The 26,159-nt window shown below is 39.8% G+C and overlaps 1 protein-coding gene across 1 annotated transcript in view; it reads right to left on the reverse strand.

Moving 5' to 3' along the window:
• hcn2b (hyperpolarization activated cyclic nucleotide-gated potassium channel 2b) overlaps nucleotides 1-24,086 on the reverse strand; it is a 72,593-nt gene extending 48,507 nt beyond the window's left edge. Inside the window, exons 1-3 of the mRNA XM_041791906.1 lie at nucleotides 23,263-24,086; nucleotides 21,378-21,801; nucleotides 7,430-7,591 (exon numbers count right to left, since the gene is read on the reverse strand). Of these exons, the coding sequence (XP_041647840.1) occupies nucleotides 7,430-7,591; nucleotides 21,378-21,801; nucleotides 23,263-24,086 (1,410 nt within the window). The remainder of the gene's footprint in view (nucleotides 1-7,429; nucleotides 7,592-21,377; nucleotides 21,802-23,262) is intronic.
• Between the last annotated feature and the right edge of the window lie 2,073 nt (nucleotides 24,087-26,159).

Genomic DNA, 26,159 nt, shown 5'->3' on the forward strand with positions numbered 1-26,159 from the left:
GTGCCAGTTGCCGAAAAACACACTTTGACGTATACATCAATGGCACTCAATGAGTTAATGATAAAATCAGCAGTTTAATGAGAGTTAACAGATGCTTCGTTTTGAGACGTCTGTCCAAATAGTTTACTTTAAAGCTTTAATGCCTGAGCACATCCACACAACACACTGAGGCCTCTCCTGGACATGGTGAAGCCAACATTTATGAACTCTTGTTTATATTTTCACTTTGACATCATAGACAACACAATTTTAAGTGTCACTCAGACTCACTCTCTCCCTAATGTGCAGTCAAGCCAGACTGTGCGTGCAGGTGTCACTGAGGATGGCATGAAGACGATGGAGAAAGGGACTAAAAGTGACAGCTCCTCACACAGCATGCGAAGCAAAAAGAATACCCATTCTGTTTCAATTAGGAAAGGAATTTTTTAGGCATTTTACCCTGCCAATCACCATCATGTAAAAGCTCAGGAAAATAGCAATTGCTGTGAAATAGCAATTGTATTCTTCTCTGAATGCATGTCATGCCTGTGTATCCCCAATGTTGGGCAGCACAGATCATGACATAGTGAACTCTACTGCACTGTAACCTACTTGAAATTTTCTATGAAAATTATCCTTGGTGTGTTGCAGAGATCTGTTACACTTTGTAGCACATGTTTCTAATCTGTACTCAAAGAAGCTGTTGAATCAAAGGAGCAGTTGTCACTCACTCAGCACACCCACACCTTCACACATGGACATCTCACACTATAACTGTCCATTATTCTTATGAGCTCTGACAGGCTGGCCTGCCACTTGGATCACACCAGTAATTGAATGACTTGAGGATATCTCCATTAATCGTCAAAGATGGGGGGGGGGGCGTTCTTGGAAAGCACGTGCATGCATACAGTGTGCAAGCACAGATTATTTTTTAAAAGTGCACAAGCTGGGGAACTTATTCAGCTTTTTTTCCCCACACACAATACCAGTGAAGATGATTTTGGTTCCTGCTGCAGGAGCCAACAGTTAACATCATCGTCTGCTGCATGCGTGCACTTTACAAGTCACTGTCATTGTTTTGAAGTGTAGATAAAGCTTTGAAGCATTGCTGAACACATTACAGGAAGGAAAAGAATGGAAAGAAGGCTTTCTTTTGATTATTTCCTCTTCTTCTGTAGACAGACTTGCACATAAAAGCAGTTATCAATGCTTATGAGGGCACTCTGTGAATAAATCACGTGTTTCTATCTAGTTGAGGATCTATATCCTAAGTGCATGGCTGACGTAAAAGGAAAAGTAGGGTGGGGTCCAGTAAATGCTCAGTGCAGGCAGACAGGTGGGGGGAAGCATGCAGACAAGGATTGTTCTTACTTTCGTTTACAGCAGTTCTAAAGAGGATCTCTGACCTTGATTAACCTGAGACAGAGAGCAGCAGCACACCAGGCTGCCACACCCACAGGGGGGGGCTCCTTGGCACTGTGGTATCTCACTCAACAAAAAAGAAAAAGAAAAAATAGTACGCACACATAAACTAAACAGGCATCAAACAGTAAAATGAACATAAAGATGGAGGGGGGAGGAGAGACATGAAAGGAGAGGATTCATGGATGACAGCGTAAGATGTATATCATTATACTTCCTGCATTCATAGCATTAAGTTAAAAAATTACATTATTGTGCTATAAATCTGATGCCTGTCATCTAGGATTAGAAAGCAACACACTTTTATAGAGAGTTCAGGATTGGAATTGAAATTTCAGTCGAAGTATTTCCTTGTTAAATCTTCTGACATCTGTGAGCCAGAACTTAAAAAAACAGAAGAAGAGCACAGACTATTCTAAAGCCTCAATAAGTAACACATTTTCTCTGGCACTTTACCTCAGTTTAGTTTGGTACTTGTTCTTAAATTATTTTATATTTCTGCTACTTGAACCCACTGGATGTAAATAAATAGTGGTGATATCTCCAACTCCTTCCACTGTACAAAAACTAAGCCAAATTTCCTTGCTACTGGCACTGGCACACTGGGTCAGTGAAGTTATTTGGAGGTAGGACATATGCAGAAATGGTACTGTAACTTGTGTTTTAATTTATCAGTAAAACATAAAGATCTGCCAGGTCACTACAGTCTACAAAATATGAAAAGGATTTTAAAAATACAGCAAAAATCAAAGGCACAGAAAAACTTTTTCATGCTATTTATTTTAGCGGGATAGATTACTCTAACAGTCTTTTCACATGTCTACAAAATTCATGCATCAGACAGCTGCAGCTCATCCAGACCACTGGATGAATTAGGTCTTTTTAACACTGAGAAACTAATAACCAGAATCACCACTATGCTTTCAATGCAAGGTTAATGGACAGTAAAAGTAGAGTGGTGATTAAAGAAGAAGGGCTGAAAATGTTTTGTGTCTTTAATGTTGTAGGTGCACCATTTGTAATAAACGTTCAGTTAAATGAGCTAGTTAAGTGTATGAGGGTCAAACTGAGATATTAAATTATGATCTTTGTTCTCCAGAGAATAAGAGAAGGACAGATTCTTGAAATATTATGCTCACAAGATTTGAGGTCACAGTGACCTTGACTGTTGACCTCTAAAATGTAGTCAGTCCATCTTTCAGTCAGAGTAGGCATTTGGGAAAAGATGAGCCCTCAAAGCATTCTTTAGGTATCATAACCACAAGAAAGGCATGAACATGAGCTCCAGTGACTTTAACCTTTGAAATCTAGTCTGTTAATCCTTGAATCAGAGATGAAATCTGGGCAAATTTGAAGAAAATCTCTCAAATTCTTCCTTCAACATCAACTTTATTTCTCCCCAGCACAAATCAGGTCCTGGGCCCCTCAACCAAAAAGTCTAGATTCACCCCGCTCTGAAACTAAAGATCCTGTATCAAGTGTGATAGATTGACACCCAGCTGCATGGCAAAGAGGTCCGTTGATTGGACAGAAAGGACAATATCAACAACAACAGAGGATAAAAGAGATTAAACTTTGACCCAGGTAAAAGACAGACAACTTTTCTCTCCTTCATTGTTCTGATCCACAGAAACGCTGCTCCTGAGAGCGTCACTGTATGCTTTCAAACATTTCATAAAGAGACTGGCAAATCCAAGAAACAAACATAGAGAGGACAGGAGGTAGTGCTTACATTCGTCTGATCATGTATAAATGATCTTTTCTGCTGAGACGATAGACTGCACAGGGTGTTGGTTCTCGTTCATCAAAGGCCATTGTTCATGGATGATCTTTCCCTCCCTCCTGCCGTTATAATTCTAAAGCAGTTATAATATATCCAGATTAGCACTGAAATGATTCATCGAATTATTCGGGTGATTTGATTCAAAAAGTTCCTTGAGGCAAATTATCTGCCTCGAGGCTTCGCTTTTCAGTCATGTATCCATATATGCCCATGCTATAAGCCTGGACATCGTGCCGTGTGTTGCACAGCGTGCTGTGTTTCGCACAAACGCCTATTTGTGTGGCAGAGTGCATTTGTTTATTCCTGTTACTGTAATGTATTATGCATGATGCGAGATGTGAAAATCACAAGAGAAGAGAAGTTGATGCAATGATGTTTACAGGCACACGTCCTGCATTTTTACGCATCCACTGCCCTACGCAGATCTCTGAGTTTACACGCTGCCTGCATGACTCGCTGGTGTCTGCAGATTTCAGGGCATTTCATAAACTTCTCTGATTGACCCGACAGTTTTACAGAAAACTGACATCATCAGACCCCTGTGTGAATGATGCAACTTTATTCTTGCTATAATGTGAAATATTACATTCATGCATAAACTAGAGAATGTTAAATTGATTAAGTGTCCCTTTACTTTAATGACAAACGGGAAAATAAAAACAAACTACGACAGAAGAAATAAAGTGTTGACAATGAAAAAGTCCTGGGAGAGGATCCCTAAAACCCAAAATATAGCAAGATTTAATGTAAATGTTTCACTTCCTTTCCTTGTAAGGTTAAGAAATATAAATTGCAATCAGAACTTCATTGCACTTTGCAAAATATATCTTCTTTAGAGAATCTGTCAATACCTATTTTTAATACAGAAGTAGTTCATTTAAGGGGCCCAGCTTCTTTTCTCATTTGTCTAGTACTACTTCTTTTGAAAAAAGCAAAAGTGACTGATTAAAAAAAGGCAATATTTCTTATCAGAGTACTTGATTCATCGCGAGAAGAATCAATAGAGTACTCGATTACAAAAAGAAACGATTACTGCAGCCCTAATCCAGATCATTAGAAAGAGGATATTTTTAGAAACTTAATCAAAGTGATCAGCACTATCAATACTAGTGACATGACAAAACATTACTACAGCATGCCGTTGCTCCTTTTACCAAAGTAAAAGACAGTCCTCCCACCAGAGACAGAGAGAGAGAGGAGTGTTTGCGTCAAAAAGAGAGAAGACACACTACAAAAAGATGGCCCAAGACAAAAAGAGAAACAGGAGCTGGAAAAAACAGAAAAAACACCAGTGATGTCTCACATGGTCAGTGGGTGTGAGATCCATCTGTTCCTGGAGACACACAAACAGACAGAGACACACCTATACATGCAGGCACGCACCCCAATGTGTCATCAAACACAGTGTCGTCGCCCAGGCCTCAGTGCCACTGATCTTTGTGCCAAAAAAGAAAAAAAAAAAAAAAAAAAAAAGCATTCTCATCTGCAGCAACAGAAAGCTCAGGAAACGGTCTGTACCTGAGAGCAGCACAGGACAAGAATTATCCAGTCTGCTGAACTTCCACACATATAAGACTGATATATGTGATGATGCCTTAAGAAAACAGTGTAATTTGCAAGCCAGTGACAATGATTTTCAACATCCCTGTTACATTAAGCAGCAGTCAACCACTGACATTATTTAGCACCTACTTAGATTGCTTCAAAGGTCAGATGGAGCTGTTGTGAACCAACTAGAGTATTTCTAATGGTCTCCTCATCAATTCTGATAACCTGCTAAATAACTCAATTATGAGAAAACTAATGCAATAAATCAAAATTATTTTTTATCAGCATATTAAATAGTTTTGTGTTGTTGGTCTGATGCTGCATCAGTTACTGTGAAAAGATCAACAAAGGAAGGATGGTCAAACGTCTTTGAGAAGTTTGAACCCTCTTCTTGGCCTTTTCTATCCCATCAGAAAACTCTGCATAGATTCATCAGCTTCATGACAATGAATAAAATGCAAAGGCCTAATTGTAAGTGCGTTTGCACAAATTTAACTGGCAGGGACAACAATTCACAAAACTGGCCACCCAAGCCCTAGAAAGTGTATATGATTGACCAAGAAATCAAATAAAGTTAATTCAGGCCTTGAACTGCATTCAAATATCAAATAAGAATAAATAATACATTAAATTTTTCTTTAAAGTTGTCTGATTTTTACATTTGAGAGGGGTCTTGCTACAGACCAGGGAGTCCCAAAGACCGTTCATCTGAGACACCATATATTTCAGAAAGGAAGTGATTTGATTTGCCAGTACAACGTATTTTGAATTTCACATTTTTATTGTCTAATTAAGTTTAATTTATAAACAAAGTCTGGAAGTTGCATTAATAAAATAACCACGGTGCAAACATAACAGACCAAGCAACATTTCATAAATAAAATAGAGATTAAAACAAAAGGTCAGAGGTCTAATCTGGGATTAACATTGCGCATAGATCCATTTTAGAAGTAATTACTCTAACAATTGCTCGCTTTAGCTTCGTTAGCTTTATCAGTTGAGCCAATGTAGCTAAATTATCTTTTGCAGCATGAGCTTTAGCAAATGTAGCTAATGCTAATGTAGCTAATAACATATCTACATAGTTTACATAACTGCTTTGTGAGTTTAGCTTTAGCTACATAATCTACATACTTCGTTATCTGCAGCTAAATTAGCTTTAGCAACTTGAGCTATAGCAAACGTAGCTAAAGCTAACTTGGCTACACGATATATGTAGCTTACACAGCCAATGGAGCTATGTAGCTACGTTTACTGTGCTAGAATGATTTCATGGAGCTTTTTTCCTGTAAGCAGACTGCAAAGGTGGCTTTATTAAACTTTTTGTAATCAGGATTTTCGGGTCAGGTTTTAAACCTTAAACTTTTGGCAACCTAACAGTCACCTTAACCTTTACCCTAACCCAAAACAGAAGTGTAATCTGATTTAATTTTAAAAATGTAGCGTATATTTCTATTCTGAGATATAAGGCTTCTCAGATTAACGGTCTGTGAGATTGATCGTCAGAGATTGATGGCAGTCTGCAGCCAGACTGTCTTGACTTTTCTTGGCCTTCTGGGCCCTTGACAAGTATCTGGTATTACAAAGAAATGAAAACTAACAATACAACTAACAAGCTAATTAAAGCTAAGCATTTTCACAAAATAAAATTTAAACTAAAGAACAAACCAGCATTAAAAATGAACTTTAACTAAACTGAACTAACTGAAATTTAAACATAAAGACAAAACTTAATAAAAATAAAAACTATTACATTGGCATGGGTGCATGTCCTCTTATGGCTTCAGTATTTATCTGACTTATTGGTAAAACAACAAAAAAAACTTTTCTTTAAACATTTTATTTTAACAAAATTTTTGTTACAGATTCATTAGGTAAAAACAGCCACATAAAGAGGGAAAAACAACAGTGTTATTATAAATCTTGTGTTGATTATTGTAATTTTCTAACGAAATGCTGTAGTTTTTGGTCATGACAATTTAATTTCATTCATTATTACAGTGTGATGATGTGATTGGATTTTTTTCTCATTCCAAAGCTACTTAACTGGGGATTTAAAGGTTAGGGTTCAAGAGGTTGACTGAGCAAGTGAGTCCTTTAGAAGTTTGAAGTGAAATGAACACACTGTTAATAATGCGTGTTCATTAATTATCTGGTGACATAACAGTTTTTCATAAAGCTTGAGTGTTGCACAATTTGTTCTCTAGGGTGTCATCCTTTCATGCCAGACATCAATTTGTTAAAAATCTCTTCCTCATGGTCTGCCAATGAGCAGATGGTTAGAAGCTACCTGCCAGGTAAAAAGAAGGAAGGACATCTGAAGAAGAAGTGAAAAAACAAAGAAGAAAACGGCAACAGAAGAGACTCCATGAAGTGCTGCATTAACTGAGTGAAAAATGGCTCCTTTTTATTCCTCATTCCTGCTTTCTGTAGACTGGCATGTCTCCTGGGTTTAACTAGAGAGGGTTTAATTGAGGCTGGTCCAGTGTGTGTGTGTCAATGTGTGTGTGTCTGGACTCAACCTTAAATAAATCCTATTCCCAGATCTGCATAAAACACACCTTGTTTTTCTCCATGGGGGATAAATTTTACTCTGTTTTTGCAGTCCTTGTTCTGCCTGACTTATGTGACTTGAAAATACCTTCCACCCTTACAACACACACACAAATACACAAACAGGAGAGTTTTGCTTACCACCATCTTGTTGAGGGAGACCCAGCAGTCAGAGGGGAAGTCCTGCAGCATGGGAACGAGGAACTGGAGACAGCCATCCCAGTGACACAGCAGCAGCATCATACCAATCAGGTTGAATATTCGCATCACAGCACTGGCCAAGTCATAGGTCATGTGGAAGATCTGTCAGGAGGAGACGAGATGGGCAGACCGAGGGAGAAAAAAAAAAGAGAGATAGATGTGTGAGGGGAATAAAAGACACAGTTTCTCTTTCTACAGACAGAGGGAAAATCTGAAACAGTTAAGCTGTTTGGATAAACAGCACATCCAGCACATTCTTATACTGGGAACTTTGTTTAATGGCTCACATTGTAATATACTGTAAGTATTTGTGACATTCTGAATATTAAAGGTATAATATCAGCTGTCACAGTGGAGCCCTTTAGATTCTCACTTTAGCACTTGTTCTCAACCCTGGTCAAGTTACACCTGGCTGCCATTTCTACAACTGCACTCTATTCATAAACTCAGTCTAAAATTGATTTGGTTCTTATTGATTTGAAGTATTTTATACCAATAACAGTAATTTCTTCAGTTTTGAAAATATTGTTGGCTCTCCTTGAATTGTACCTTCTTAGGACATACAGTCATGTGCATTGGTTTCAGGCATGTACGGCACTAAGGATTCATCACGGGAACCGATATGCCACAACTCGGGACTGGAGAGGGGGATGGGTCAGGCCCACCACATTGATACATGTGTCCATCAGCAGCCAAGGTCAAGCTTGACAGCATTTCTTTTGTCTGGGCCTTTTCACCCCTAGTAATATGCCCTAAGACCACCAGCAGTTTTCAGAGCCTTGGGACAACCATAGTACAACTAGGGGCTCATGGCAACCCTCCTACCCACCCTGACAATACTCTTGGCTGTGCTTACTCATCACATCCACCCCTTACTCCACCCTAAAGGTGCAGACTTTGTTATTTTCTCTACAGATTATTTTTGTGCCCCTGGTAATATGCAAAAACATCCAGAGAAGACCAAGGTTGTGTCAATCCTCCTCCCTGCCTGATGGTGCCCTCAAGCAGCTTATTCGCCACATCTACGCCTTACTTTCTAGCCCAAACATGCCTAAATGTTCTGCACAGTATTGTACCTCTGCAAATCTGTATCTATTATAAGAGTCCCTGAGCCTTTCTGTGAGAGCTTTATGTCCCTCTTTACTTGCTATAGATGCCAGCAGTGGATGAGGTTATCAGGCAGAGCATGAGGAGGAGGATAATTCTCTGACAGGCCATGACAGGAACACGAGTGCTGTACCTCTTCCTTCATCACCTTTAATTATGTGTGTGAAAGACAAAGTGAGTATAAAAAATAGACATATTTCTCCTTGTTCCATAAATAACCTGAGCTAAATGTAGCTTGAATGATAAAACTTCGTTAGGCTTTATGCCATTTTGTAGCTTTTAGCTTTTGCTAACAGTGCTAATTCTGTTGCCCATCAACTGTTATCTACCCTATATCAGTGTACATTTCTTCTTTACTAAGATGTCTAATCTCTGGCTTTATTTTCACTCCACAGCCTCAACAAAATTTCCTTTGTACAACACAATCTGATTGGCTAGATGCCACATGAATACCAGCCAATCAACGTTTAAGCCTGGGTACCACTAACACAGCGACCGTATGTTATTACTTTCTGTTTTCCTCCATACTGTGTTACTTTGTACTGTTTTTCATGCTGATAGAGCCAGGGATAAACTGTTTACTTTCCTTCATTTTTCTCATCATTTATTTGGCTGTTGCTATGTTAAGTACATTTCGTATGTCATTATAAATGCATATCAGGTTCAAATATCAGTTTTCAGTGTCATGAACTACTAATTATCAGTTGGCCCTGCGACCAGTATTGGTCTACCGCTAATTCCAATAATAAAACATTAATTGACAAAATCCACTGATAATAAAGCTATTTGTTCACAAGACTACACATTCTGAAACAGTCGGTGGCATTCTGGTAAGTGACACTCCATTAAGCCCCAGAGAAGGAGAGTCAAAGATGCAGCAGCAGCACATCACTGGTGTGGGAGTTGTCCAGAGTTTCAGAGGTGTTTGTAAAAAAAAAATGCTCCACAAAGATCCCAAAGAGAGGAAAAAAACACAACATATCTTCTCAGTCTGATCAGCAACATCAGGAACACGTTTTCTTTTTAAAAATATCTTTTGGGCTTTTCTGTCTTTGTTTTGATAGGACAGCTGTAAAAGAGAGGAAATACGGGAAGGAGAGAGGGAGGAACACATGCTTCATCAGCGCTGAGACCAGTAGGTTGAGGATTTTAGCCTCTGCATATGGGTGCCTGCTCTACCTACTGGGCAAAACCGGTACCTGTACTCTACAGATTCGCTTCACATTTTTACTTTTTTATGTTGCAGCCTAATGCTTCAGTTGTTTAAATTTATTTTTCTCATTGATCTACAAGATTAGAAAAAACTGGATTTTTGAAATTTATGAGATAACACATCGACATAAGTATTCAGACCCTTTCCTCAGTACTTAGTTGAAGGACCTTTTGCAAAAATTACAGCCTTGAGTCTTTTTAAATATGGTTAAACAAGCTTTTCACATCTGTATTGGGTGATGACTTGCAACTTTTCACATAATCTTGTTTCAGATGTTTATCAGTGTGCACTCGCTGCTCTCACAGACTCAGGCTGGTTAAATGGGATGGGAGGAGCTGGGGAGGTATGGAAGCAGGAGGGGAGGTGGGAGCTGAAGGGTAAAGGAAGCATGTCCAAAGAGAGTGTTTCTTTTGGCCTGCAAATCTGCTCTAAACGTCACACAGTAAGCCTTTAAAGTTACTTTCAGTGGCCTGTTAATTTAGACATATTTTGACAGCATGTATCCTGTGTCATTATGTCGTTTAATTTGCAGGAGGAACTCATGATGAAAGTCAGATCTATCGAAGTGACATGTTATTCCTTATCGTGTTAGATACCAGCTAACAGCATAAAACACCATATGCTTTCTCTACGGCCACTGTGGTTCTTTAAACATCTGTCTTTGAACGACAGTTTTTGGATTTATTTGCCTCTTCTGTGCAGCAGAACAAATTGGAGCTACAACACTGACAGAATGTTGTGTAATTCGGTTGATATGGCAGTTCTGTTCTGTGTAACATGCTGTGCTCTATTTGTTTAGCAGTATTAACATTCATTCAGAGTTGTGTTTCTGGACACCTGGCTAATTATTTACAGTATTCACATTTTTCCCTCTATTTTTGTCTGCTTGTTTGCTTTGTTTGTGTTCGCTTTGATGCTAGTCAGACAGTACACGGAGGTTTTTAAAATAAAATAACAGCTGTCTGCTGTGTCTGGGAAAAAATATTTTAGAAAATTTTTAGATTGAGCCAAAACAGTAGAGCCTAAGAGGAAATAACAAAACAGTTGGCTAAAAAACATAAAGAGGAGTAAAGATAAAGGGATTGATGGTGAGTTACAGATAGTTACCATTCGCAGCAAAAATATCAGCCTTGAAAGGTGATTGAGGGAAGTTTGATACTGTACAATGCAGAAGGGCAAGATGAGATACACCATAAGGACAAAAATATGCAGCCACCTGGCCATTACTTCAACAGGGACTGTAATGGCATTGTATTCACATACATGTCCTTTAATATGGAGTTGTCCCCCTTTTGCAGCTTTAACAGCCCTCAACTCTTCTTCAAAGGCTTTCCACAAGATTTTAGAGTGTTTTTTGTGGGAATTTGTGCCCATTCATTCTGTAGAGCATTTATGAGGTCAGGCACTGATGTTGGGCGAGAAGGCCAGGCTTATCCAATCCTTCAAGGTGAAGGTGGCTGTGGTGCGTGGGCTTTTACAGCTCAAACAAAAGGACCAGCCACCTGAACTTGTGGTGGAATCAATGAACGAGGTCAGCCGTGGGAGTTCAAAATGGAGGACTTCAACGAGGAGGATGTAAAAACTCTTCCAAAGCTGATTAGGGAGATCAACAACAGCATGCGGAAGAAGAATGTGGAGTTTCAAGCCAAATAGTGGCATGACTCGTCAGAAGACATCCCTCGCACCTATAAGGAAGATCAGTACATCGTCAACCAGGCTCATAATTATGCCAAGTACCTGGTGGAGCAGCTACAGGAGGCTCCAATCCCAAAACAGCTGAGGCAACAAAAGGTTGTCCTGGATGTGGCACCCAAGATCCTGCAGGCACTTTGGGTGCCTAAAAAGACAAAATCCAGTGACATGCCTTTCCAGAAGCTCTCTGAGATGGCAGTTAGCATCACCAAAGTCGTCCTGGATTGAGTCTCCTCTTTACTGTCAAACACTCTCCATCAGGTGATGCTGATGAACATCCTTTCTTCATTTCTTTCATCCTTTCTCTACAGAGACAGCTACAGGTTCTTCTTCTGCAGCTGGAAACCTCTGCCGTCAATCAGGCTGCAGAAGAAGAACCTGTAGCTGTCTCTGTAGAGGTACACCTGACACTACCTCACTGCTTTTAACCTCACCTACAAAATAACCTCTCATGGTTTCAGACCTGGGAGGTGAAGTGATAAACAAGCAGCCGAGGAGAAAACCACATGTTCGACCCCCCCCCAGTGCACTGCAGGGTGATGCATCATTAGACTGGCAGAAGAGCAGCTCCTCATGTCCAAATGCAGGATGAGGTCTCAGAAACTGGAATTCAACTCTTCTACAGATGGTTTGAAAAATTAGTCTCCTGGTGCATTCAGTCTAAAAAAAAAAAAAAGAAGACTGAGAATTTATCTGTTTCTTAATGCCAATTTATTTAAAATAAATGTTAAAATTAAAATAATTTTTCCATTTCAGTCTATTTGCATCAGCCAGTTTGGTTTTTAATCAGTGTGTTGTTGCTATAACTTAAGTTTTAAGTTGGTTATTATTACTGAATGATAATCTACTGATAAATCAGACTAACAGGTATCTCAAGTGAAAAAGTCTCTGGGCTTCACAATGGCCATGAACGTCTTTGTAACACCTCAGACAAATCATCAAATCATTTTAAATGTATTTCTGTCTTGTCTCTTATGATTATGTCCATCTGTTGCACAATATGACACTTATGTTGGCTTTACAAAAGTGCCATATTGGACTGGAAAAAGGGCGCATCCTACCTCCATTTGTACATGCTTGACTTTTTGGGGAAAATACAAAGAAGTTCTTGTAAATATGTCATCATAACCATACCAACACTAAGGGTGGGAATCTTTAGGCACCTCACGAATCGATTCAATTACGAGTCATACGGCTACGATTGGATTCTTAATCGATTATTTATGCATTTGGATGCACTTGGTTTGTTTTTACACTTCTGTTGTTCTCACTGTGTCAGACATAATAAAAACATTACATTTGTGTAAAAAAAAAGGGAAAAATTAAATTTCCACTATCCTCTAACGGGAGATGTGTATAAACTGGAAAGTTACAGTTGCACCGAAGCAAAGGTAGCAGCATCATTTCCTTGTAACATATCTGAAATTACAAACGTAGAAATGTCCTTTTTTATGAATGAACAACTGGTAATCTGAATCTTGCTGTTATGCGCTGTGTCAGAGTTCCACCTTTTTGTTCCTGCCATTCCACAGTATTAAATATTTAAATAATTATTACCAATCATCAATTATTGGGCATTTATAAATTGATTCAGAATCTTCCACCTTCACATCACGATGCATCTAAGAATTGATTTTTTTTTTCTTCCACCTCTAGTGAGTATGTTGCATAAACTGCAGATAAGGCTGAATTTCTCGCACATTTGTGTGTAGGTAACATGTGTGCAGATGTGGGCAAGATGTATGAATCATCTGCACACATTATGTACATCCAGTCTACCTTATGACAAAAAGAGTGACTGAGGTCAGGTTTATTTTCAAACAATACCAACATGCAAAAAAATAATCAGAAACAAAACAGCTGACTTTGTTCTTGATCAGGTGAGCTGTAAGTCACTTTACCATTTTAGCAGAATAATGTGTCAGGATAAGTTTCATTATTTCTTTGTAGGAAAATGACCAAGCATAATCTTTGGACTGTTGTCATTAATTATAAAACTCCCAGCTTTAATTAACAGGTCGGCCGGACCTCTTTCTTTCCTTTCTTAGATTTTCCTCCCTCAGGTAAGATGCCTCATTTGTCTGGAGCTGCTGTCGTGGTCACAGCCTCACCAGCCAAACACTGTGGTGGTGCTGGCTGCTGGCCCAGCCTTGTTACCACTGTGTGTCTGAGTATAAAGGGAGATTTACATGCATGTGTGTGCATTTGTGTGTAATCCTTGCTTAGCTGGGCCAACTGGAAGCTTCGCTAAACTGTAAGCAAAAGCACACTTCGCAAAAGCACTTCTCACTAGGGACAGAAAACTGTCATACAAGGGAAGTAGGCCAGAAGCTGCACACATATATGAATATTATATAGAAATATTCATGAATACTGGGAGTAGATTTATGTGCCAATTTGGTGGTTTCTTTTATTATAAAAAGCCTTATTCTCACTTGAGACCAGAGGATTGTCCTGCATGTGAACTAGGCCAGATAGTGTGAGTGTATGTGCGTCTGGAGATTTGAACGAGCGCTGTCTGCAGTGTATTTACAGTTTTTTAGGAGCGACCGAGTCGGGATTTTCGGTGACTCATCCCTTCACCTCAGAGACCTCGCTGCCCTAAACTTACTGCTCTGTTTGAATTTCAAACCCTGCCTACCACAGAACCCTGGGGTGCTGGTGTCCCCTGTTGGTTTCAGTGCCAAAACAAAGCCAGCCAGTGTAACATACTCCTCCATCCTGCCCCACCAACTCACAGGAAATTTAAATTCAACTAAGGATGCAAGCAGCACTGAACAGGCCCTCAAATCGTAGTGGACATAGGGGTTTGGTGCATCCTGAGGTTATGGTAAGGGCGCAAAATGGGTTGCACACTGGTATCTCTCAGACACTGAACCGCTCAATGGATATGAACTCCTATGTCTTTTACAGAACATTCAGTAATGTAACCCAAATTAACTGGGTTTTAGTCATTTTATTTTCACAACTGATATGGCCACATCCTTTGAGTCAAGCTACTTTGGACTTTTACTGTGAGGAAGTTGTTGGAAATAGCATGTTAATCATTGATTTAGCTTAGCTTTAGCAGAGGTGCCAGTGAGTGTACAGAGCTACTATACTTTCTGTGCTTCAATGCTTAGACATCAATTAAGTATGCTTGTTTAAAGGGGAGAAGGGGGTTTGTAACACCTGAATTTGGTTTTAAAAAGCATTATCTCGTTTTAATTTTCCAATGTAGTGATATAATGCCGTTACTGTCAAAGGCAAGAAAAATACCATGATATGAGATTTAGGCCATATTGCCCAGGCCTACTGGCATCCAGTGATGTCTAGTCAGATGAAGGTTGACAGGTAGGCTAGCAAAGCCTCTTTAACATAGGGAAAAAAAAAATCCACGGTTTGAATACACATGCTTTTAATTGAAACAATTATGTACTATCCACCAAATAAACCTTGACCGAGTCATAATGTGCCATTCACGAACAAGCCTGTTCTACACTACAGCTCTAATATGTGAGCCACCGTAGCTAGCTCCCATTTGAGTGCCAGTTTCCTTTCCTCCTTTTGTCATTTAATGCACATTTAAAAAGGCAAACTGGTACCAGTTCAAGAGCCATTAGAAGGCCAAACAAGTAGCTCTACTGAGCTGAGCCAAATGATCTGGATCCCTTAAAAGAGATGGATTTCTCGTCACAACGAGCAAGACTGGACAGACATCAGCGGAGGATCTATGTGCAAAATCACATGTGCTTATTCTTGCCAAAACTGTACTGAACAAAACTGGTCGCTTTGTGAAAACGAACCATACATGAGGTCCAGGCTTTAGACGGAGGCATTTTTAATTCCTGCCTGCTGCTGCCTCTCTGGAGGGTTTTGTTTCTTGAAAAACTTTTCTATTTACCTGAATATTTCACAACTTCCGGACACAAAAGTAGCTGTTTTTTATTTTCGCACTCCGAATTCTTGGCATAGCTGTATACAGCTCAAACATGGTCCTTTTGGTAGTGTTTCTTGATACAGAAATCACTTCTTGACCCCAACCAAGTTTACTGCTATTGCAAAGAACATACTGTCAAGGGAAACAAATCTTTTCCAATCAAATTAGCACGAAGCAATGCAAATATGTTACCCCGTTAATGAAATTTTCCATTAGGAGTTAGCATCAAGCTAACAAACTCCTAGGTCCAACTATTAAGGTCTTTGTAAAAGAGCGACTGAACTGCCCTGATTTATGATTTTGATTGAGTATTGCAGTGTTAGTTCTAATTGGTAGATTAAATCCTGGTTGAAGGATTTTAAATACACCTGTGAGCAGTTTCTGGTTATGAAACAAGCTGTTATTAATGATTTCTCTTTATGGCCTTCAAAAGCAAACAAGACCATCAGGAATAAGATTGGTTATTTCTTAATATTCATTATTTGACTCCTGTAACCACTGTTAGGGAGTGAGTGTTAGGCTGCCTTTTACATTTTCCCTGTTAAAGATTCATAATAAAGACAAGACAAATACATACTTTGTCAATGGACGTGCTAAAACTGACACAAATCAAATGTTTACCAAAGGAGCTTGAATGTAAAAGCTTTGATTAAGCAAAAGTAAGCTCAAATGCCAAAAACTTTACTATGTATAGAATATCCTGTAGTGGCTAATGGCCTTGGCTAATTTGGAGAGGTGAAAAGGTAAACACATCGTGAGGCCCTGCCCTGTGATTAGGAAACATTCCCACCATGATTAATGAGGCTCCAGGACTAATGCTCCCCCTCGACACCAGAACAGCACCTGGCCATGTGTCACTGTCACACCACAATCTGGGTCAAAGCACATTAGCGAGACTACAACTCACAGCCTGAAACCCACTGATAAACTACTTCCTAGTCCTCTCGGCTGCACATGGTTAAATACACAGTGATCCAGATAATTCAAACAGTTATTCAGCAAAAACTATTGAGCCTGACAAGTTTAATTCACACCACCAATCTCCACTGGCACTGACGTGCATATTCTCCACCCATCCACCATTTTTGATGTCGCCCATGTAAAAGGCATCCTGTGAGGGAGTGGGGAGCACTAATAGAGGCTTCCTGCTTCAGGAAATTGCTCTTGTTATTCCTGACAGTACTTTATCTCTGCTTCTGTTTTGGTCTCAGAACAAACGCACGATTCCATCTATCTGCAGATAGAGTCAAAATTACATAAGATCCCTTTGTAATCATGGTCCTAAAGCAGCGTCTTTTAGTCAGAGTGAGTAAATGTGGGACACATCATTAATATAGACACGTACTATCACTCTGACCAGCGGTCAAATTTTTAAATTACTGGTGCCGAATATTGATATTGAGGTTTCCCTGCAGTCAAACCTGCAGAATCATATTTTTTGACATGTAAAGTCCATTTAAATGTTGTCTTTGTCTTCAGCAACAACTGTTTGATCAATCCATGAAAAACTTCAATCTGTAATAATTCTATGGATAAGAATATTTTAAACGTAAACATTTTTTTCCTGGTTTCTGATCTATTTTATTGAAGTGTTCTGTGCATTTTCTGCACCACTTTAAAACCATGATTTAGTTGTGTGTCCTCTTTTTCCTCATATTTAAACATATCTTAAAGTATCAGACCCCAAAATTTATTCAATACCCAATGTTTCAGGGAAATTTTAAAATAATTTCTAAAAATTTCAGTTAAAAAAATCCCCAGGGGGGCAGATGGCCTAACATTTTGTTTGTGGCCAATGTGCATGGGCGGCCTGGGTTCAGATCCGACCTATGGTGTCTTTCCTGCATGTCTCACCCCAACTCCTGAAAATTTTAAGGGAAAGTCTCCACATTTCTTACAAAATTCCACAAAATTTCTTAGTGAGTTCGGCAAAATTTTAAAATAGATTCCTAAAAATTCCATGAAAATGACAGAAACATCCAAACACTTTTCTGAAATTTCCATGAAAATTCTATTCAAAATCTTAAAGAACACCCTCTATCCATCTTCTTTGCTTATCTGGGGTCAAGCTGTGGTGGCAGCAGGTAAATTAAGTCAACCCAGACATCCCTCTCCCCAACAACATTTACCAGTTCCTTTTAAGAGATTCTGAGGAATTCCCACGCCGGATGGGATGTATAGCCTAAGCCCTCCAGCGAGTCCTGGGTCTACCCCAGGGTTTCCTCCCAGTTGGATGTGCCACAGGGGGACGACAAGGAGGCATCCTGATCAGTACTTGAACCACCTCAACTGGCTCCATTCAATACAAAGGAGCAGCGGCTCTTCTTTGACATCCCTCCGGATGTCTGAGCTTCTATCTCTAAGGCTGAGCCCAGACACCCTCCTGAGGAATCTCATTTCAACCCCTTGAACCCATGATCTCATTCTTTTGGTCATTACTCAGAGTTCATGACTGTAGGTAAGGGTTTGAACACAGATCAAATGGTAAATCGAAAGCTGTGCCTTTTGCTGAGTTCCCTCTTCACCACAGCAGTATGATACAGCGCCTGCAAAACTGCTGATGCTGCATCAATCCACCTGTCAAACTCATGGTCCATTCTACCCTACCTTGAAGTCCTTCACTTGGGGCAAAGACTCACTCCCCACCCAGATGGAGCAATCCACCACTTTTCAGCAGACGACCATGGCCTCAGACTTGGAGGTGCTTATTCTCTTACCAGCGGCTTTGCACTAAGCCACAAATCATCACAGTGCAGAGATGAAATTTCGGAGCTCTCCAAACTGGGAACCCTTCTCCCCCTGACTGCGGCTTGAGATCCTGTCCATGAAAATCACCCCCCCCCCCATCCCGAATCAAATTCCCAAAAATGTACAAATTAATTTCCCTAATTTCCATGAAAAGACCCCAAGGATTTCCAAAGTTCAACAAATATCCGAACAACTTTCCTAAATTCCCATGAAAATGCAAAAAAAAAAAAAAAATCAAGCTAATTTCCCTTAAATTTTCAAATGAAACTGAAAAATATAAAACTTTTCCTAAATTTCTATAAAAATATTTGAAAATTTACAGGCAGATTCCCTGAAATATCCAAACATTGAATCTTCCAACATTTTCAGCAAATGACCTTAAGTTTTCAAAAGGAAAAATACATGTGGTTGTTTTATTATTGACTAATGATAGAATAATAATAATATTGATGACTACTTTTTATTTATAAAGAAAAATAAAGATGTCAGAAGTTGTCATAAAAATGCAATAAAAGATTTTATTTTCATAAATTGAATAAAATCTCAGGTCTTTGAAAAAACTGTATAGAATACAAATAACAAATGGCAAAAACGAAGTGTGAACTCAGTATTATGATACATCAATCGGATTAATCAGAAATTATAATGTTTAAAGATGGTTCTCCTGTAATAAATCATTCAAATAATCTCAAATTTGCTGAATTGTAATATTATTGTCATTTTGCCCATGTTTCCTGTATCATCCATCGTACAGTACTGTGAGTTAACCTTCCATTCCAAACCCTTGTTTGCATGCAGCTGAGTTAATCAGTAAAATCACTGCAACACTAAGATGATCTTACAGGAAAACCCATCTGAAAAGAGCTGAGCCAACCTGGGCTAAGCTGAGCTGAGGAAGGCAAAGGTGAACCACAGCCAGCCATGTTTGGATGGTGCTGAGCAGAGCAGAGCTCAGGACTAAGCTGATCGGCGCTGGGCTGAGTCGGAGCAAAAGAGCATTGAGTTGTGAGTGTTTGACTTGGTAATCAGGGCTCCCGTCAGGCTCAAATTACCACTATGTAATCATTTGAGCATGGTGGTTATTTTCACAGTGAGGAAACGCACGTTTATTCATAGATGCTGGGTTTGTCCAAAGAGGAATCCTCAGTTTGTACACACAGGCGCATGCATACAGCAGGCGAGGGTTAATTGTGTTTGTGTAGCACATAAACATATGATGGATGATGCAGCTATCTATAGACAAACCTTATTTCCTGATGTGTAATGTCATCAGAAAGCAGTGTACTTGAGTTAGCCAGCATCCATTTCCAGCTGTTAGATGTTCTGATTGGTTGAAAAGTCACATTTAAACAAATAAAGAACATAAGGAATTTCTATCAATGAAAAGTAAAAAAACAATCAGAGTGGCCCTGGTGGCTGTGCTCATTCCATGGAAAATCCCTTTACACTTTCCTACTGATAAGCACAGATGAATTTTTCATGAACTGAGCACACTGGGTTAGGTTATGATGAGCTATTATTCAGCTATCAGCCATGTTGTTATACAACATGAAAACTCCTTTTTTAGTATGTCAAGAAGTAATTATACAGTGCAGGATTTTCCTCGTGTACAAACAGAATTACTCACATAATATGAACTGGAATCCAAATATTGTTTTATCAATTCAAGCACAGTCAGATTAGTTTCTCTTTCTATCGCTGCCAAGGAGGTTATGTGTTTAGTCTGTAGGGTTTTCTGCTTTTCTTGCAGGATAAAGGGAAAATTAGGGGCCAAGTTTTTATGAGACTTGGCAGAAGGAAGGGGCAAAGGCGAGGGGAGCTCCCCATAAATGCGGGAGCAGATCCCAATCAGACAAGCGATAAAAAATGGATCTGATGCAGGCACAAGGAAAGCGTACTCCTTCTAAACATTAGGCTTTCCAAACAACTGTTTTTGATAACTGAATCTCGTGATATTTTACAAAGATGCAAAATAATTATGATGATGATGGCACATTACCATATTTAGATCCCAAGCACCAACTGGTGCGCAAACCCTTTTGAACTTGAAGGAATTATTATTTTTCAGACACTTTGTGACTTGTTTTGGGGGCCTTAAACCAAAAGAAAACTCCTTGAGTTTAGCTCAACTCATCAGTCTTGGCCAAAACTCTTGTATTCTGGTGTCCATGCATTTGCATTCAAAACCTGGTAATCAGTTGCCCCGCCCACAGGTTTGATTGACGTGCATGAAAATTGATACACATATGTATCATGACTAGACCCATAAAAAATCCTCTTGGGACCACCCTCTAAAATGTACAGGAAGTGAGATCTTGGTAGTTTTAAGTCAAATTTTTGCCTCTTTTGGTTGATTTACCGTCCATATACTGTAATCATAACTTATTAATAAGTGCAGTAAAAATGTTCAGTTAATTAATCACAGGTGAAAAATATGATTAGAAATGTACGTGGATTAATCACACAACCAGCTAAAGTAGCTTTGTAACTTTGGTTGAACGCTCAAAAATTCTCTGTGCCCCTAATTTTTTACAATTTTAAGGATAAAATCCATATTCTACAGATTAACACCATCCTAGACTGACTAGTAAGTGGACAATCTGCCAACAGTTTCAGCTTCTCCTGTTTCAAAAGCTAGTAAAAGGTTTTGATGCCATTCAGAAACATGTTGTTTCTGATTGTTTTGTTACTAATATTATCAACTCTACCAGTAATGCCATCTTTATCAAATTAAAAAAATTGTGATTAATTAATTAAGCAGCCTATAATCAATTAGACTAATTATTTTAATAGACTGACTGCACTACCATTAAAACATGGACAGCAAAATCACAAAGAATTGGGCACATGCTTTTGTGTCACTGATACTCATTTTTCAAAGTAGAAGTTCCAAATTGCCATAACAATTTTGGCAATTGCTAATGAATGACAGTATAGGTCATAATTAAAGTTAAATACCACTTAAAGTTATTGTTTAAATATTAAACATTAAACACAACTAACAACTATGTTTCTGCACTGCAATAGAGACTGTTACTTCTCTCATCAGGAATGTTACAAATGCATTGCTACGTTTTTTCCATTTGTCTCTTTCCATAAACCACTACATAATTTTCCTACTGGCAGTGTTCTAGGCACATGTTTTCACTAACTTAACACCAAAGATGAATAATGCTCTATCATCTATCCATTATTGAATCCCAACCTACCTCCTCCCATTGGTGGATGTAGCGAATGAGCCTGGACAGCCTCAACAGTCGCAGCAGACTGAGGATCTTAGTGAAGCGGACGATGCGGAGCGCCCGGGCCGTCTTGTACACCTCTGAGTCGATGCCTTTCTCCACGATGAGAAAGATATAATCCACAGGTATGGAGGACACAAAGTCTACCACGAACCAGGTCTTCAGGTACTTCTTCTTAATCTTCTCGGGGTCTAGTATGATCTCAGTGTTGTCCTCAAACACAATGCCAGTCCTGAAGTTCAGCACCAGGTCCATTAGGAAGAAAGTGTCGGAAACCACATTGAAGATGATCCAGGGCGTGGTGGTCTCATCTTTAAAGAAGGTGATGCCCACAGGGATGATGATCAGGTTGCCCACCATGAACATGAGCATGGTGAAGTCCCAGTAGAACCTGAAATCAGAGGGGATAGAGACTTAGCTAGGGTCTATTTAAACTCCCATCCCTAAACAAAACCCTGACATATCACTGCCTGTGAGGTATCCTCTCCTGGTGATGTAACCTATACCCCCTGATTCAAGCCAAGGACGAACAGAGAGACAGAGATATAACAGGAAAGATAAGCTGGGCGCAATTCATCCTAAATCGAATAACAACAGACAAAGGTACCCATAATACTCAACCTCTGACAGAGGATGTCTCAGCACTCAGATACAATTTTGTGTGACTGAGTCTTAGTTGTTTCCATTTTTGTATGAACAACCCTCACGAAGTGATCATGTCACATTTAACTGATGTCGTTTAGATCAGCAAGCAGTGTAGTATAAGTGAGAATGACTGGTTATGGAGATTACTGAAAAGTCATTAATCAGAAAATTAATTAGCAAATATGTCACACTCCATCAATCAGTACGGGAGCTGAGATTTTAAATATACTCAGGTGAGGAGCTGCAGCTGTTCTTTAAAACATCTGGTAAAGGAACTGAAAAGAAATACTGATCCGCATTATTTCCTAGCATTTTAAACCTAATAATCAACCAAGAAAACATCTAGCAGATTAACCTATGTTTAAAAGAATTCCAGTAGCAGATCTAACTGCTCTTGTCTTTGCTGCTTTTAAGGTTTCACTCACATGTCTGTCTCTGGTGGGGAAAAAGGACTGAAAAGCAATGCTGAGTCATGACCCGACTCAGAAAAAGTGCTATTGTTCAGTTTTGAATGTTCCCTGACATAATTACCCCTTTTAAACATTAAATACTATTGTATAACACCATGTTTCAAGAACAAGAGAGCTCAAAAAGCTGGATTTAAATTCCAGACGATGATAAAAGGAGCTCTCCTTGGTGCTGAAACATATGTTTAGGCTCATTCCAACCCAAGAATGCAACTTTTCCAAGTTGGAAAACTTTTCTTTTTCCTGGATGTTACAGTTAAAATACATACCATACTGCAGCTATGTACAGATATGAAAATGTGAGCAAGATTTTGTGGGATTGTTTGCTATGTAGCCTCCTTTCCTTAATGAAAAAACTTAAAGGAAAAGGACTATCTACTAACTAAAATGATACATTTTAATGTACTGAAATGACCATTAAGCTCCAGAGTGGACAAGTTTACATTATTTGGTATTAGTATGATTAAAAGTTTTGGTTTTAAGAAACAGTCAAACTCCTCTAAAGCTCCAACTTAATAAAAACTTGTTTGGATTTATTGATCTACAGTTGTCTTGTTTTACTTTTAGTTGTATATGACTTCCTGGGCATCTTCCCCCGGTGTGTCTTTATAGCCCATTCCAAAACTATTATCCTTCCAGTCTTGTCTGTGAAGTTTGGTGTGGAGTGAAAAGGTATGAGGGTTTGTGTTGTAAACTATGACCATGGATTGTGTATGAACTTAACAGAGTTTGACCCATACCTGAAGTCGCTGTATGGGTGGATGATCCAGTTCCCCGCTGACTTGACGCGCTCCTGCTCCTTCTCCACAGCCTTCTGGCTGCCAAACATGCGCAGGGAGAACTTGTTAACCCCCGGCTGAAGCATGGAGCTGAACTGCCGCTGCATATAGGTCTGATTCCCTCTGGAGTCTCCATCGTCCGGAACTATCTGAGAGCCTTCCTCCGCTTTGGAGAATGTCACCGAGTTTCTCGACTGCTGACTTGGGGTCTGCCCTTTACTAGCTGAGGCGTTGGAGAAGGACACTCTGGAGTCTTTCTTCTCCGTCGCCGCGGTCTTGACCTCGGCCCCTTGAGTCAGGGACCCCGCTGAGGTGATGTAGCCGTCCATGACTGCTGCCTGCCCCTTGCAGTCCTCCTCCACTACTCCTCCATCTGCCTGCCTCTCCTGCTTCGAGATGAGGGAGGAGAGGCTCCCTGAACTGGTCGGGTCCCTTCTACAGTCTCCGTTTTTGTTGCATATCATACCGATGGCTGCTTCTCCTCTCACTGCCGCCTCTGACACTGGATCTCCAGACTGTGAGCCGCCAGCAGCAGCAGCCCTCTGGCACAACAGAGCACAGGCTCTGCTGCCACTGCCACTGACAGGTGCGGAGTCCTCGCCTCTCAGGAGCCACAGCTCATTGCTGTTGGAGTTTTTGCGCGCAATGGTCGCGGCTCCGCCTCCTCCTGTTAATTTCTTCATCGTGGTTTCTCCACAGCTCCCATGATCCTCGCTTACTTGAGGAGGTGCTGGTCGAGGGCGCTGGAATTTGGGCTCCTCCTCGCCGTCCTCTGCCTCGTCCATCACAGGCAGACAAAGGCAGACTCAAAACACAGAGACAGACGGACACTCCCGTACCTTGAACCTGGCGAGACTGGGCGGCGGCGGAGGAGGAGGAAGGGGTGTGGAGTTCAGAGCAGCAGCAGCCCTCTGCTTTCCATCCACACCACTTTAAGGAGAACAGTTGCTATGGCTGCAACCTGGCTCCTGTTATTGTGTGTTTTTGTGAGTGTTAGTGTGTGAAGCAGTGAGGGAAAATAGTGGACACGCCTGAATAATACCAGCTAAACATGATAGAAATTAAAGAACAATAAAGCAGTTTTCAAACACAGGAAATGCTCAATAATGAGACAGTTTAAGCAAACTAGCAACTTCAACTTTAAGCTAACAATAAAGCAGAAACATTAGTCTATTAAACTCTTGAACTTACCAGGTATCACTACAAGTAGGACAAAGGTGACACGAAGGTCACAAGAAACAACAAACTTCTCCGTCTTTTCTCAGTCCCAATATACATTAAAACACAAACTCTTAGGCAATGAATAGTAGGCCAGTGGTTAGGTAATTTTTTGTAAAATAAATAGGGTTGTTTTTTTTACTTGTTTGAGGGGCCGTTAAACAGCGTCTGCCTGTTGCTTTAGGTTAAAAGTCTGTCAGGATGGTCCCGGACTACAAGTCCTGGTAAATAACTCCACCTTGTGGACAATGTGCATATTGCATGCTCAGCCACATCCTCCATTGTTCAGACAAATTCATTCAGAATTTTTTTAAGGCACCAAAACGTCTTGCCATCAGATGTTTAAAAAGTAAAAGACTATCGGGGGAAAAGTACACAACTCCTACTTGGAGCTTGCAAAAAAATCTACGAGAAAGCCTGGCAGGCTTACATGCGTTTTTCAAGCGAAGCTCATCTTAGCCACTCTGCCATAAGCTCAGATCAACGGAGGGCTGCACTGATGTTTGTCCTTCTGGAACTTTGTCCCTTCTCCACACACGATCTCTGAAGCCCAGTCAGAGTGACCAACAGGTTCTTGGTCATCTTTCTTACAACTGCCCTCTGCCCCCTTGATTGCTCAGTTTGGACTGGTAACCAGCTCTTGGAAGAGTCCTGGTTTTGCCAACCTTCTTCCATTTGAGAATTATAGAGGTCACTTTCAGTGCAGCAGAATTTTTTGTGCCTTACCCAGATCAGTACCTTTCAACAATCCTGCCTCTGAGCTCTGTGGGCAGTTCCTTTGACCTCATGGTTTAGATTTTGCTCAGGTATGTTCCTTTCCAAATCATGTCCCATCAATTTAATTTACCACAGGTGGACGCCAATCAAGGTGTAGAAACAACTCAGCAAAGATCAAGAGAAATGGGAGGAACCTGAGCTAAATTTTAAGTGTTTTTTTTTTTTTGTGAAGAATCTGAATCCTTATGTCAATGCAATATTTCAGGTTTTTATTTTTAATAGAATTGAAAAAAATCAAATCAAATCCAGTTTCACTTTGTCATAGTAGAGTGCTGAGTGTAGATCAATGAGAATAAAAATGACTTTTTTTAAATCAGTTGTAGTATCAGGCTGCAACATAACAAAATTGAAAAAAGTGAAGAGGGTCTGCATACTTTCTGAAAACAGCTGTTAAACTACACTTTTAAAATGGTTAATATTTGACAATTTAACAGCTTCAGTAAAATCTATTGTAAGGTGGGTCTCCCCTGGCAAGCACAAAGAAGCACCAACTAAGTGGATAACTTCACCCATGATGCAAATGTGACCATTAAAAATGACACTTTTGGAGTTAAAATCAACTCTGAAATGTTTAACCCCGAGATATCAACACTCCAGTTTTTGTTTTGTACAACAGCTGATCTGGGGTGTGATGTGGAATCATCCTCTTGCTATGAGCCACCATAACATGAAACTTAAATATTTACCTTTTATTCATACTTTCCATTCATGAACAGGGAGTTTCAATGCAAATGCTTTGCTATTAAAATGCATTAACATTTCTAAATAAGGTTTTTGCAGGGTTACAAAGTTTATGAGCCACTGACATTTACCTCTGCAATTGTAGTTTGTGGCCCAGATATTGCTACTCTTTCCAAGTAGCA

The sequence above is a fragment of the Cheilinus undulatus genome, linkage group 7 (assembly GCF_018320785.1).
Source record: "Cheilinus undulatus linkage group 7, ASM1832078v1, whole genome shotgun sequence".
NCBI classification, from domain to species: Eukaryota; Metazoa; Chordata; class Actinopteri; order Labriformes; family Labridae; genus Cheilinus; species Cheilinus undulatus.